General features: G+C 46.0%; 1 protein-coding gene across 8 annotated transcripts in view; it reads right to left on the bottom strand.

Annotated features, from left to right (window-relative positions):
* Positions 1 to 800: 800 nt before the first annotated feature.
* MAP3K13 (mitogen-activated protein kinase kinase kinase 13) overlaps positions 801 to 14211 on the bottom strand; it is a 79901-nt gene continuing 66490 nt past the window's right edge. For all 8 annotated transcript variants that reach the window (XM_042800810.1, XM_042800818.1, XM_042800830.1 and 5 more), the window contains 8 exons: positions 13564 to 13672; positions 12483 to 12592; positions 11200 to 11316; positions 10532 to 10669; positions 8740 to 9484; positions 7186 to 7256; positions 3397 to 3694; positions 801 to 2718 (listed from right to left, as the gene is read on the bottom strand). In XM_042800810.1, the coding sequence (XP_042656744.1) occupies positions 2617 to 2718; positions 3397 to 3694; positions 7186 to 7256; positions 8740 to 9484; positions 10532 to 10669; positions 11200 to 11316; positions 12483 to 12592; positions 13564 to 13672 (1690 nt within the window). In that variant the 3' untranslated portion in view covers positions 801 to 2616. The remainder of the gene's footprint in view (positions 2719 to 3396; positions 3695 to 7185; positions 7257 to 8739; positions 9485 to 10531; positions 10670 to 11199; positions 11317 to 12482; positions 12593 to 13563; positions 13673 to 14211) is intronic.

The following is a 14211-nucleotide window of genomic DNA, read 5'->3' as shown; positions in this document are numbered from 1 at the left end:
GGTTCTCCACTGCTAAATTCCTGCCTCCCAGCCTCCTGAGTAACCACCTGCACCACCAAACCCCCTCTCACACCACGACAGCAAAGCCACCTCTGGCCCTGCCACCTCCTCCTCCTGCTGCTGGCCGAGAGACAGAGAACAATCTGGGAGGAAAAATGAGGGATGGGGAGAGAGAGGAAACAAGACACAAGCCAGGAAAGAGCTTCACTCCCCAGGGCATTCTGCTCTACCCAGAGCCGAGTATCACTGCGGCAGGCAGGGGTGAGCTGGTCGCTCCCTCTCCTCTCCAGCAGCCTCCTGGCTCTTGCACGGGTTGATCCAACACGTGGATCCACTGCTGGCCATCCCCGATCTCGTACCCACTGCCCGGAGCAATCGCCCTCCCTCTGCGCTCGTCCTTTTGGATGCTCTTGCCAGGGGATCTTGTGACAGTTACGCCCTTTGTGATCGATTCAAAAGCCACTCGCTCCCTGATCACCGTTCCGCACCAGCTCAGGGGCTGCCAACTCTACGGGCGACACAAGCAAATTGCAGCATCGACCCCGAGGGCCATCTCAGGGCCCAAGGGGCTGCCTGCATCCTTCCCTCTCGGACCGGCCTTGACAGGTTCTCTAGCATCCTTGGAAATCACGAGAGGCAGCAACTACTGACAGCTGCTGAGAACAGCTCTGCTCCCACCCCCCCAGCGACCAGGGAGAAGGTAACATCACACGAACAGATTACAGTTGTGCTAGTGGTGAAGCCAACCTTCTGATCTACAGAAATTATAATAAATAATAAAATAACATCATAACTTAAGATCTGTGTGTAGTCCAGCTACAAAAATTTAAAAATATGGGATAATTTAACTCATACAATACTGCTCTCTGTATAAGTAAGACATTTTCCTTCATTTTGCCATGAGGCTATAAATTACCACAGTTAAATTCAAACCGATATTTTAACATAAAATGTAAACAAACAACGCAACAGAAGTACCTGTCCATGGTCCATTCCTGCCGTTCACCCCAGGCTGGTGTGCCAGTCTGCAGAGCAGCACCCAGCAGCGCCACGCGCACGTGGCACAGCCGCGCCAACCAGCACGCCAGCAAGGGCAGAGTGAAAGCTCTTGCAGGGGGACATCAACTAAGGTGGTGGTGGGGAGGTGTGTGTGTGTGGGGGGAAACGTGCTCTATCATTTTGTTCTCTTTAAACATTGATTTAGAAGAGTAGTGTTTGAAGGGAAGGCACTATGAGTTCTATCAGAAAACAAATTTTTCTCATCTGCCAATGCCTTGGCCTGTCACATACCAGTACTGTCCTCACTTTCACCTGCAGAGTTTCAGCTTGAAGGAGAAACAGGGGCCTCGGGGTACACCCGAGACACAGCTGTGCCACAGCCACCATCCAGATTCCCCGGGCAACCTGTTTTGCACAAAGCCTGACATGAAGGGCAGGCAGCTGTTAATGCTTTCAAGAATGTACAGTGAATACAGAGACAGAGCAGGGCTGAAGCTCTTCTCTAGGCCAGTGATTCCCAGTCTTCCCCCTCAGCACACAGCTCTCTGCTGGTTATCAATGCTGTTGTAGGTGAGAGACTGCTTCTCCGAGTCCAGTACAGGCATCTCCAGTTTCCTCCCCAGAAGAGTGCTCAGGCTCTGCAGAATGTGCTTTCCACCGTTTGCGAGTTCTTGCTTTTCCAACACTGATTTGATTGATTTCTTTGACTGACTGAAACGGACAGGAGGTAAGAGGAGGAAGTAAACTGGGAAATGGCACACTGCATCTGAAAGAGGTTTCCCTGCTCAACTGGAGATTGACACTGCCAGAGTGAAGCAAGGATGATGTTAAGAAGTGCTCTTATACCAATTCTCGAGAGGACGAGGTTAGAATACATTTGCAGGATCTCACAACAATATGCTGATTAAAAAAAAAAAAAAAAAAAGAAACTAAAAATCCTTAAAATAAAACCCACTAGTACATTCCTGGGGACGTATCGACTCAGAAGACCCTGGATGTTAGCACCTTGGTACCAATTTTCTCCAGGAACATGTCCACCTTCTGATTAAAAGTGACCCAGCTGGTTATACTGAATACGCTTTGTTCACAGGTTACCCTATAGTAAGGTCTTTTTATGCTTGCTCATTTGATAAGACTGAGTGGTTTAGTTTTCTTGATCTGTTCTCCAATCTTCAGGGCCACAAGGCCTGGTCCCCTGTGAAAGCAGCAAGAGAATCCCCCCGCATTCGTACACAAAGCTGTCCAGGCAGGACTCCCAGGATGTTTCTCTGTAATGTGCTTGCTTTCTGAATTATTTTTTTTTTTGCAACAAGTCTGTGTGTCTATAAATACAATCCACTCTTTACAGTAAAAAGTGTTAAAATGTCAAAAAAATAAATATCCATGTTACAGTAACTAGATTATTCAATAAAATACATCCCTGCCATTCTTGATTGAAATGCTCAAAGAGAATTAATTTCATTTGGACATTTTCCAGAGATTCGGGTTATTGCAAATCACTCCTGGGGTGGGAAGGAGAAACATCTTCTCTTCCTGTAAAGTGTGATGAAGGGGAATGAAGTGGAATCTCAGGGAAATCAAAATGCCAGTATCAGGAAGCTTTGGGGGAGATCTGTATTACCAAGTAGCAGAGCTGCAGGGCTTATTGGTCCTGACTGTGGCATCAGAACACTCCCCTTCAGAAGAGTCACAGTCTGATTCTCCAAACTGTGCTGGGTTCTGCAAAGCAAAAGGAAAAGGGAAGACCTGAGCAACATTCCTGCACTGCAGGATCAACCACACCATCCCAAAGTGTAACAGCAGACAGGCAAAGGTCACTGCCAGCAGAGGAGAGCCTGGCAGCACACAGAAGGTACACAACGGCACACAATCGCCCTGCCAAAGGTCACTTGTCTCCCCTCAAGAAGGGGAGAGCAGAAAAATATCTGGTCAGGGCACTACCAAACACAGACAGAGTTATAAGATGGTGCAGCAGGCTCTGCCCTACCCCTCCCAAACACCTGAAAGACAGTAAAAGGAAGAAAATAATTCTAGCTTAGCCAGCAAGGCTGCTGATGGGTAAGTTTGAGGCAATTTATATCCATCCCATTTCATTATCTATTTTATCTGCTATTTTTTATTCCACTTAATGCAACTGCAAATCTGATGGCATCCCAATATCACACTCATCTTAACTGGCAAATTACGTTCAGCTTTGTGCTGCTTTCCCCTGTCTAGTCATCCGGCCAAGTATGAGAAATACTGGGTATTTAAGCAGTTACTTTGCTGTAGTACATCTACCACAGCATCTCCTAGGGAGTTATACAACTTTCTGGCCCTTGGATTCGTTTCCATAACATTTCTTTCTTTATTTTTACGCAACAGAAGGAAGAGGGGATAACTAAACTAACAGCTCACCTCACAGCTGTGTTCATCTGCACAAAGTTTGCCCAGAGACATCTGAGTCTTGACTCTCCGCACAGCGCACTCTTTGTCTGAAAGCCCATCAGACTGGGTGGAGATTTCAATGGGGATCTCTGGAGTCTGGGACAACATGTCCTCCAGCTTCTCAGCCAGTTCATCTTCCAGCTTCGTGGCCAGCTCATCCGGGCTGTTCGAATGGTCGCTTGTATTCCCCTCCTCTCCATCTGACACGGAGAAGTTTTCCGAGCTGAAGGTTGAGTAGGACTGGCAGCTACTAATGCAGCGGTGAGGTCTGCAAACCAGAAGAGTAATTCAGTTTGTATCACAGTTCCTCTCATTGCAGTGGAAAAGCAGTTTCCTGGGTGCTGTGTTCGGCTACTCATTGTGTTGGGTTTGTGTACGTGGCTGGGTTTTGGTAGCAGGGGAGGGGCCTACAGAGGGGTGGCCGCTGCGAGAAGCTTCTCAAAAGCTCCCCCAGCTCCAAGTCAGACCCATCTCTGGCCATGGCAGAGCCAATTAGTGATGGTGGCTGCGCCTCTGTGAGAACATAATTAAGAAGGAAAACGTTAGAGGGGGTTGGGACTTGTGAGGAAGAGTTATGAGAAGGACACCTATGCTAAGACCAATGTCAGTGGAAGGAAGGGGCAAGGGGGGGAGGGATGGAAGGGAGATGCACCAGAGCAGAGCCCCCTGTACGCTGTGGGGAGATGGCAGGGCCACCCCCTGCCACCCATGGAGGTCACCAGTGGGTAGAGGCTGACCTGAAGCCTGTGGAGGAGCCCACACCAGGGACAGGCGGCTGCGCTTAAAGGAGGCCGGGACTCTGAGGGGAGAAGCAGCCCCCGCTGTTGTGGATCGGCACTGGGAGGACTGGAACACGCAGGGGGGACCCACGCTGGAGCAGCTCGGGAACAGCTGCGGCCCGTGGGGAGGACTCACTGCAGAGAAGGTTCGTGGAGAACTGTCTGCAGTGAGAGGGGAGCCCCGTGGAGCAGGGGAGGGATGTGCAGCGTTCCCCCCATCTCCTGAGCAGGGAGGAGCAGCGAGCTGGCTGTGACCCCCATCCCCTGCCCCTGCACTGCTGGGGGAGGAGGGGGAGAGATCGGGAGCACAGCTGAGCCCGGGAAGAAAGGAGGGATGGAGGGAGGTGGTTTTTGGATGTGGTGGCGCTTCTCACTGTCCCACATTATCTGTTAAGTGTTGTTATTGTTAGTCTCTGCATAAAAGTGATGTTCTTTTTTTTTCTTTGCCCCATGACCTGTAATGGGTGAGTCACCCCTCCCTGTCCTTATCTTGATTCCGGAGCCTTCTACTTTATTTTCTCCTTCCCATTCCTGAGGGGTAAGGGGTGAGTGAACAGCTGCGTGATGCTCAGTTGCACTCTGGGCTCAAACCACACCACTCTGCTCTACCTGGCCTTGACAGATCCCACTTCTAGTGCCCACTCAGCCCCAGGTAAGCCTGTCCCCAGGAGCCCACTGCCAGCTAGAAAAGTTACAGCTTCTAAGTGGACAGGCTTCTGCGTGCACTCTCACTGCACAATGTAAGAATAAGCTGGCAAGCCAGCACAGCGTTAGTTTGAACACAGGGAGCTCTGTTTCTGACACGTAGCATGTCCTTTGAGACACATATCACAATCAAAACCCTCACGTTAGTAGTGTGCAGTGAATGTGGAGTGGCTGCTACATCCTTACACAGGTTTCCCCGGCTTCCTTTCTGAAGCATGCAATGCAGAAAACAGATTTTTGCTTTTAAGTGTCATCTTCAGCACAAGAATAGGGCTTGCTCGCTGTAACAGGCAGCCCAGGGTGCTCAATCCTGTTCTTCCTAGCAGATATTGCTCAGGCACAGTGCACACAATACTGCCCAGCTGCTTCTCCACACTGGGCTAAGGGCTTAATCCTTCCAAAAATGTCTTTGAGCAAAATAGGTCCTATCCCTAGAAAAAGCTTTACATCAACTCTCCAAGAGCCTCTTCCCACCCTAGGAACACATCTCCAGCTGAGTCATAACTGATCTGCAAGGCTGGCAGCAAGAGCTCTTCAAAGTGTTGGGCTGCCTTTCACATCTCGGAGCTATGGAAATCTACCACCTTTTGAATGATTTAGTTCAAGATCTGCATCTTTAAATTAATCTGTTCTTATTTGGTCTTGCCTGCTACACGTTCACATTAGCTGACCTACCCTGGAGCGTATTTTTCTTCAACAGTCTTTTTTTGTAAAGAAAGGCTGTACCGTAGGGTTCAAGCTAATTCAGCTGGGAATATCAGCATCACCTGGCAGTGATCCCAACAGCCAGGCTAGAATTTAGATATGTGCGCTCAGAAAACTAAGCTCAGTTACCTGAATGTGGAAACTGCCTCATGCCAGGATTCAACAGTAATCGGACAACGTATCTGTTGACTGAACACGCCAGGAGACCCACAACAGGTCATCACATTGAATCCAGGAAAGGCGAGAGTTGTCTTCCGAGTTAGTAAATCACAGAAAAAGCAACAATCACACAAGAACCATGAGTCAGAAAACTCATCTAGCCCTGCATTCTGTCTCCAACCCCAGGCAGGAAGAAATAATCTGGGAAAAGTATGAGAACAGGGTGTGCAGACAGAGCCTGCTTTCTCCTGGCATATCTTTCTGGTTTGTACCATTCGGTAAATCAGACTTCTGAGCTGAAGATCAACCCTGGATGACAGTGCTTAGCAGCCATGGATGGATCTATACTCCATAAATTTAACACTTATGACTTGTTTATGTTTTGATTTCCACCGCATACCTTGGTAACGAGCACCACATCCGAAAATGGTTTGTGTGGAAAAAGCACCTCCTTTTGTTCATTTTAAATCTCCTGTTTGCTTCTCTAGGTGTCCCTAACCTGAATGTGAGGAATCATTCCTTGTCTGTTTTCTCCACATAAATTACAATTTCATGCATCTCCAGTATCGCCTCTCCTCCTGCTAGACAAACATTTCTCAGGGATTTAATCTCTTCTTCTGTGGAAACCATCTCTAACCATACCTGTCACACTTCTCAGTACCTTTTCAAATTTTACCATGGTCTTTGAGGTGGGGCAATGAAGGTGGCATTTAGGATTCAAGCTGCAGGTGTGCCATGGATGTATACAACAGCAGACAAGCTTTTATTTTCCTCTCTGATCCTTTCCTAACAACCTTTAACCTATTTGCCCACTGGATCACTTCTGCACTTCGAGCAGCTGCTTTCATAAAGCTACAGCACCAGTTCCGTGATCTCTTTCCCGAGCACAGGACTATAAAGCCTGCTAAGCCTAAGCCTTAGGTAGGAATGCCCCCTCAAGTCTTATTTTACAGGCAACACCACCAAATTTGATCTGCCTTGTTGTCCCCTAGCTCTTCAATCCTATTTGAATTCAACTGCAAACATGCTGCACTCTGCTCTGCTGCAGCAACAGTTAATAAACAACATCTGAAAGAGTCCACAAAGGGTCCCAACGTCCAGCAAGTCTGTTTCTGGTGAAACAGATGCAGCAGCTTATTTTTATAGGCTGAATAACATTATCAAGTGTGGTCAAGTTGTGCTACAAACAGACTGCTGCAGAAAAGCTGTGCCAGAGATAACATCTCAGAACAGGCTGAAAACAGTGAGTGAACATGAGGGATCAGCTGACGGTGGATGACACGCGCTGAATGCGATTCTGTTCTTTTGTCAGCACCCTCCACAGTTTCAATGCTGGTGTGCAGCTGCTACGACAGTTCTCCTCCTGAATTTTGTCTTATGGAAGAGAGATTAGAGCGAATTCACCTTTTACCTTTGCCTACGAGGAAACTCCACTTCACTGTCTACTTCGCCCTCTTCCTCTTCTGAAGAGTCATCACCGCTCTGGCGGAAAACAAGGAGAATGGCATCACATTTATGAAAGAGCAAACATGCAACTACGTGGTTGCCCCTTGGTCCTCCAGGACAAAGTCACCATGTCAATGGGCTGCAACAATCTAGACAAGAAAATAAGCTGCGTATCAGTGAAAACGGACTCAGACATCTTCTTACCAGAAGATTATTTCAGACAGTCTTAACTCTGCCATTTCTGAATTTGGAGCAATTGACTTTGAAATACACTGGAGTACTTTAGCAGGCACTGAGTACATAACGTTCTGTATTTTTACAGAAGCAAATCAAGTAATTAGTATGATACTGAAATCCACATAAATTATTGAGCTGATCTGGCACTCTTGGCTTTATGACTCCGGCCCTCTTCTATATGAGCCCATCACAGAGCAGGATGGGGGATGACACAGCCTTTGCTGGTGGGTTTCACCAACTAGGAAACTTTGCAGTTTTGTTCCCTACTTCAGTGACCACAGAGCCTTTTATTCTCCTTTTCCCATCCAAATCCACCCCCTGTACTCTTTGTTTTTACAGCCCTCCTTCTATCCTATCCAACCTGCCAACTCCTTGTTCAGACTCAGCCTCTGTCTCATCCCATCCCTTTGCAATACGAGATCCTCCTCCCTTCATTCAGGGCCCAAACCACACATTTGGTCTGGTGCTCATCCTCTTTTCCTTCACTTTTCCACCCAGGCCCAGATTTCCCACTCTTTGAACTCCATTCAGACTGGTTCCTATTTCTCTCCCCACCTGGACAGAAGCAGGAAGAATGAAGAACTCTTTCTGTACAACTGTGCCATGACATCTTTTTGACTCTTGCAAAACCTTCACAAAATACATGAGAACTGTTACTTTCAGTCAAGGTGGACAGTTTCTGGCAGGTGCAGCAAAAGGCATGTCCCCAAGCCTATGGCAAATGTTGAATTGCTGTTCTGAGGCACAGCAGCAGGTGTTCTCAAAGAAACTGTTACATGATACTTAACATCACCAAAAGAATGCATTTACCCATTTTGTTCTTTTGATAAAGGCTTGAAAACACTTTGGGACGGTTTCAAAAACAGAAATTCAGTAGACCAAGTTTCAGCTCAAACAAAAACTGGCTAAACTGGAAGTAATTGAACCACATTTGTATCAAAACCACATTTGACAACCCTCATTAGCAGTCTGCTCCAACATGCCTACAGCACTTCTCAATAAAATTGACTTTTAAAGTAGGTCCCAGATCACAAAGCAAAGTTCAGATAGGCATGATTTCTTTAAGATAAAGTTGGACATGTGTCTCTACTGGTACGCACGTGGGAAACGCGGCTTTGCTGCTATCCTATATCCAGACACTAGCCTATGCTACACACCTGTTGGTGGAGGGGGAGAAGAGAAGGGAGCTTTGGTTTGTTTGGTTGGTTTGGTTTTTTGTTTGGGGTTTTTTTTTTGTTTGTTTGTTTGGGTTTTTTTTCAAATCACTGTGCTTCATCCTTACCTTTTGAAGGGGTCTTGCTTTGCAAGGTAGCACTGAGGAAGCCACGTGCTGGGGAGTGCCTAGGGTGGACGCTGACTTACAGTTGCTGAAGCCCTCTTCCTCCACCTTCTCGATGAATTGTGCATTTTCGTATAGGGAAACAGACGTTGGTGATTGAGAATGGATCATCCCTGTTTCAGCAGATGACATCTGGACCTGACCACTGTCCTCCTCCCTGCACTGAAGACAGGAATTGTACGGATCTGTTTTGCAACACTCCCAATGATCAGCTTTGCTTTCTTTGCTCTCCAGATTCCTCCGGCAATCTGCTTCCATGGCAGCAGAGATGAGGTCGGGGCTGGAACCAGACATCCGCCTCTGCGCGTGGTTACTGAGCGGGCTCCGCAGCGCTGCTGCAGGGCCAAAGTACCTCAAGTTGTTTGCGCAGTTGGCAATATCTTGTCCGTGGGCGTGAAGCCGTGAGTGATGGCCATGGGGATGGCTGTGGCCAGGTTGGTGCGGTAGGCCGGGGTGATGAGGATTATTAGGAGGTGGAGGTGGGGGTGCATCATCTTGCACTGGCTGGTTTTTCAAGATCCCTGCAAAATCATTGTAGCTGCCTTTGCTGTTCCCTCGGCGGTGACGTGGCTTACTGCGGTAGCGGCTTTTGCCGCTCAGGGTCGACATTTTGGGACTTCCTGAGACTGGTGAGCCATTGGATGCTGCTTCTGCGCTGGGTATGCCCTCTGACTTCAGTAGATCTGGCCTGAGAGACAGTCAGCAGAAGTCACACATTAAACCACAAACTAAGAAATTACACTGGCTCGGAACCAGGATGAAGAGGCAGCTGTAGCCATGAGTACACTCTACTTTCTAAAATCTACAGGCGTCCCTCCCCCCTTCAGCTGTTTGACTTCTGCATTTAGTTTCCTTTGATCTTCTCCACTCAGCGTCCTTTCTGTTTAGCCCATCATGCTCTACACTCCTTTCTTGCTGCTTTTTCCAGTATCTGCCACATACTCTCCTTTTTCCGCTCTTATTTTGATGTTCTGCTCCTAAAATAGCTCCCTCCTAAGACCTTGGTGTAGGGCACGTCTCTTACTATGTGCATATACAACACTCAGCACAATAGGGTCCCAATCTGCTGATGGTTATCAGCCTGCTTATTCCAGAAGCACATGTGGATCTTAATTCAGAAGTGATTATTCACTGTTAATCAGGACTCTAACTTCTAGAAATCCCAGTAAATAGAAGAATAAAATAAACAGCTCCTTTGGAAAAAAAACAAAAACAAAAAACAAAACAAAACCAAAACCAAACAACCTCCCACTTTCTGAAAGTCACGCAGAACAGAAATAGCTGCAAGGACAACACGATTTCCCAAATCTCAAATCCCAATTTATTTCCTCAACAATTAATCCATCCTCCCCAAGGACTGGCTGATTTCCACAATCCCTCACCCTGCTTATTACCATTCAAACCAAGGATGATCTAACTGCTCTCTTCTTGGACAGTTAGGAATTTGCGACACACATTGCATACCTCCTGTCAAAGTACCATCACCTGTGAAAAAAATTATATGGACCGAAGTTCCAAAGAGCTGCCCATGTAGAAGGGATGGCAGAATTCATCCCTTTTAACCTTAAGGTACTTAATCAATTGTGGTTCTGAGGTTCAGACCAGGCCCAAGAGTGAACACCCCTTTGGCTTGTCCTGTGTTGTCATCAGACTCAAAGGGGAGGTAAGCTGTCTGCTCAGCTCAGCGGGAATTTACTGCTGGCTCCTGGCACAGAACTAGGTTGTCACTTCTTACCGTTTAGTCTGGCTGCCTGGTTTATGGGAGACCCCTTTCCTCTTCATCAGCTTCTCCACTGTATTGGGGTGGATTATTGGTCTGACTGGGTGGCGTTTGTAAGTCCCAGGGTATTTCTTTTCCACTGCTTGTTCCCTCCTGAAACATTGGGGAAGAAAAAAAAAAAAACCAAACAGATCAGTTCTCTCTTTATCCAAGTGCAGCTCCTGTTGGACAGAAACACAGCTCCGCTGTGAGCACGCTGTGTGCCTGTTTCTCAGCTATGGCTGGGCGCAACACAACATGCTGTTCTGGGAAAGGACATAGTCATTTTCTAAATTCTCTCTGCAGAGATCAGGCAGTTGGAACAGGGCCCTGGTACACAGTCCAGAAACAGCATTGCTTTTCTCTTTACAAAGGGGCCAAAGGATGCCAACACCAAATGGGAAAGGTGCCTTTCTCCCAGCAAGTAAACACTAGGTAAAAATATATGCACTAAGTGGTCTGCAGTAATCTATGCTTCACAGGCCTCTCTCTGCTTTCCAACTCTTCCTTTATCCTGGAAGTTTGTCAGGGGACACTAAATCTACAAGTACCACTATGCAGTTTAGAAATGAAGCACTGGGGTTTTTCCTCCTCTATGCATATTGCCACATGTGTGGCATGCCATCGTGCCCGGAGATACATACTTTATGAGCTCCTTCTCACGGACCTCCAGCTGCAGCATAATAGCACTGAGCTCCATGTATAAGTTATTGGCTCGCTCCAGCTTCCTCTCATAGTGTTCACGGATATCCAATGCATGTCTGAAAAACAGAAAAGTCGTTATTCCACAGCCTGATATCCATGGACCAAGTGAGGAAAATAAGGATAAGTACAGGTGCTTTGGGAAAAGGCCTTCTAAAAGTAAAATTTGCCAGCTGTATTGCACTGAACCCCAGATAGAAGTAACAGTGAAGGATGATTAAGAGCTTGATACAGCAATGAATCATGATATGATTTAGAAAGCATTTAACAATCTTTCAAGAGTGTCAACACTTCTCACTAGAGAAGCTGCAAATGCCTCACATGCATACACAAGCCCTTTGGCCAAGCCCTGATCATCCTGTTTGCACAGAGAAGGGGCTAAGTCAGCTTCTAAAGAAACAGAGAAAGAAGTCATCTGCTTGTATTTCATAAAAAGCAATATGCCCCCACAGATACAGTAGAGTTGCAGAAGATATTTTGAACCACAGGTGACAGACGTGACCATCAAAAGCTCCCTAGAGCTAGGGAACACTGATCAGCAGTTATATCAAACAGCCTGAACAAGTTTCTCGGGTTTGACATAGAACTGCTACTTGCTGGTTTATGTTTCTCTATCATAACTGTATTTGCAAATTTGTATCGAAGAAGATACACTTTCTTAAATAAACATTCTGCTCTCATTTTTAAGTTGGTCTTATGTTCAAAATTAATTTCAGTGGGTTGATAGTGTATTCACTTCTCTGGAAAAAACTAATCCAAAGAAAGTATCAGGGCAGAGAAAGCTCACAGCAAACTGCAAGATGCATTCTGCCACTGAGAGGGAAGTACCTGCTTCAGTGCCATTATCACAAACATCAAAACTCAAGCAGAAATATTCCCCGGTAAACACACAAGCCTTTGCCCCTCTTGCCTGGAACAAACTGTTCAGATTGCCCAAGAGCAGGGACAGCTTCCACTGTTTCTCTCTCTATAGTTTTCTCTCAGCCAAGCAGTGCTCAAGGCCTAGGGCATGCCTGTGGGAACTTCAGTTTCTGGACTCACAAGGAATTTAGGCTGCCCAAATTTATGCCAACAAGAATCGTCAATACAAGAGGAGCATGAAAACAGTCACAGGCTGGAGCACAGGCCCTGTGAAGAGAAGCTGAGGGAGCTGGGCTCAGGTAGCTGGAAAAGGGAAGGCTGGATGGGAAAAGTGAGCAGTAAACATAAAAGACTGTTAACAGACCTCAACTCTTCTCTTCGACGACGAATCAATTCTTCATCTAGCCGGTGGATACAAGTTCCTTCACTTTTAATTTTCTCAAAATGTTTCTTCACTTCTTCTCTCCATTCAGCCTAGGGAAGCAATTCACTTTCAGGTATTTACAAAGGATTGGGATCCCTGGTTGTACCAAAGAAAAACATTCTTGGCAACATTCTTTGTGTCTACAGAAATTTACAGGTTTGGGTTGAAAACATGTTTCTGTTAGCTGAATTATTTTGGGTAACAACATCACAGCATGTTTAGTTTCAGCATTTCCAAATGGTATTTCTAATTTTGTGCTCCAATTACATAATTTAAAACGTATCTTTATTTTCTAAAAAATATTTTTAAAAATTCCTAGAGTTCTTTTAATCCTAAAACAACATCTTCTTCCCTTTTGGCATTTAAAGTAAACAAAAATGCCTATGATTTGGAAGCCTGTATTCGTGACAACAATGACTGTCACTAGAGTGATACCAACTGTGTTTGTCCCTGGAAGCCCCGGTTCTTGCAGCTTTAATAAATGCACCCATTCCTCACATACACCCCACCACTGTATAGATCCTCTATACTGGGACAAGGTTTCATTCTCATTCCCTCATTGGGAGCAGACAATAGCTCGCTGGGTAGGACTCAGAGAAACCTCTAAGAACATACTTTTAGGTCTTCCCTGAAAGTCCCAGTCCCTTCACTGCCCTATAGCAGCTCTTTGTCCCACTGGCTGCCCTGCTCACCTTCACTGTAAATGAATGGTCCTGCTCCCAGCAGTCTCATGGTCTCCAGTACAACAGCACTGGGAGAAGAGCTGGGAGCAGAACAGCTGAAGTCAGCAGTCTCAGGGAGAAGTGAATGAGACAACGTTGAGTTTCTGACTGAAGTCAGCAGATGTCTCAGTCTGTGAAAGCTTGGGTAAAAGACTTTTAAATATCCATCAGTTTGCTTCTCCCCAGGAATAAAACTTAAATCATGGATCCAGACTTCTGCTGTACTTGATGCAGTCTCCAAAATCAGATCCTTGGAGCTAAACTCTAGTACTCATGGGCTACAGCCTTTCTCCAGTTACCTGGGATTTGAAATAGGTTTCCTGAGGAGTAGCCAGCACGTCAGCAGATGCGATATCCAGGTGCATCAGTGTCTGCCGGAAGGAGGGACGATTCCGGGGCTTGCTCTGCCTGGAGCAAAACAGACAAACACCCAAGCATGAGATGAGGTTAACATTGCTAGCTTCTCCTACCCTTCTGAAAAGGTTTCTCATGAGAATGTATTCTTTGAATCATGTAGCTGACAGATTAGAGCAAAGGAGCTTTTCTGGTTTTCTCTTTTGCTGAATATGCATTTATTGTGCTAGAGTTGTTTTGTATTCAGTTTTTGGTTTGTGATGATCCATTCTCAAGAAACAAAAAGAAGAAAACCATTTAAAATAGGAAAATGTGATTAAAAAGTATAAGATGGGATACAAACTGAAACTGTTCCCAACTTGTTTGTCAAGAAGAAAGATATCTCAGTTGATTATCCCATTAATTTCCAAATTTTATAATGGGAATACTCAATCTAGTAGAAATTATAATTTACAGTCAATAAAACAGGGTGTCTATAAACACCAAACATCTAAGTTGCCACATAGCACACGCCCAAGCCTACACAGTATGGTAATGCACTGAACGTCTCTAAGATCACATTCAAGTACATGAATTTGTACCACTGAGAAAAG

The sequence above is a fragment of the Tyto alba genome, unplaced genomic scaffold (assembly GCF_018691265.1).
Source record: "Tyto alba isolate M040663 unplaced genomic scaffold, T.alba_DEE_v4.0 Super-Scaffold_10, whole genome shotgun sequence".
In the NCBI taxonomy this organism is placed as follows: Eukaryota; Metazoa; Chordata; class Aves; order Strigiformes; family Tytonidae; genus Tyto; species Tyto alba.
Note: the sequence above shows the minus strand (reverse complement) of the source record. Positions and strands in the feature narration are given on the sequence as shown.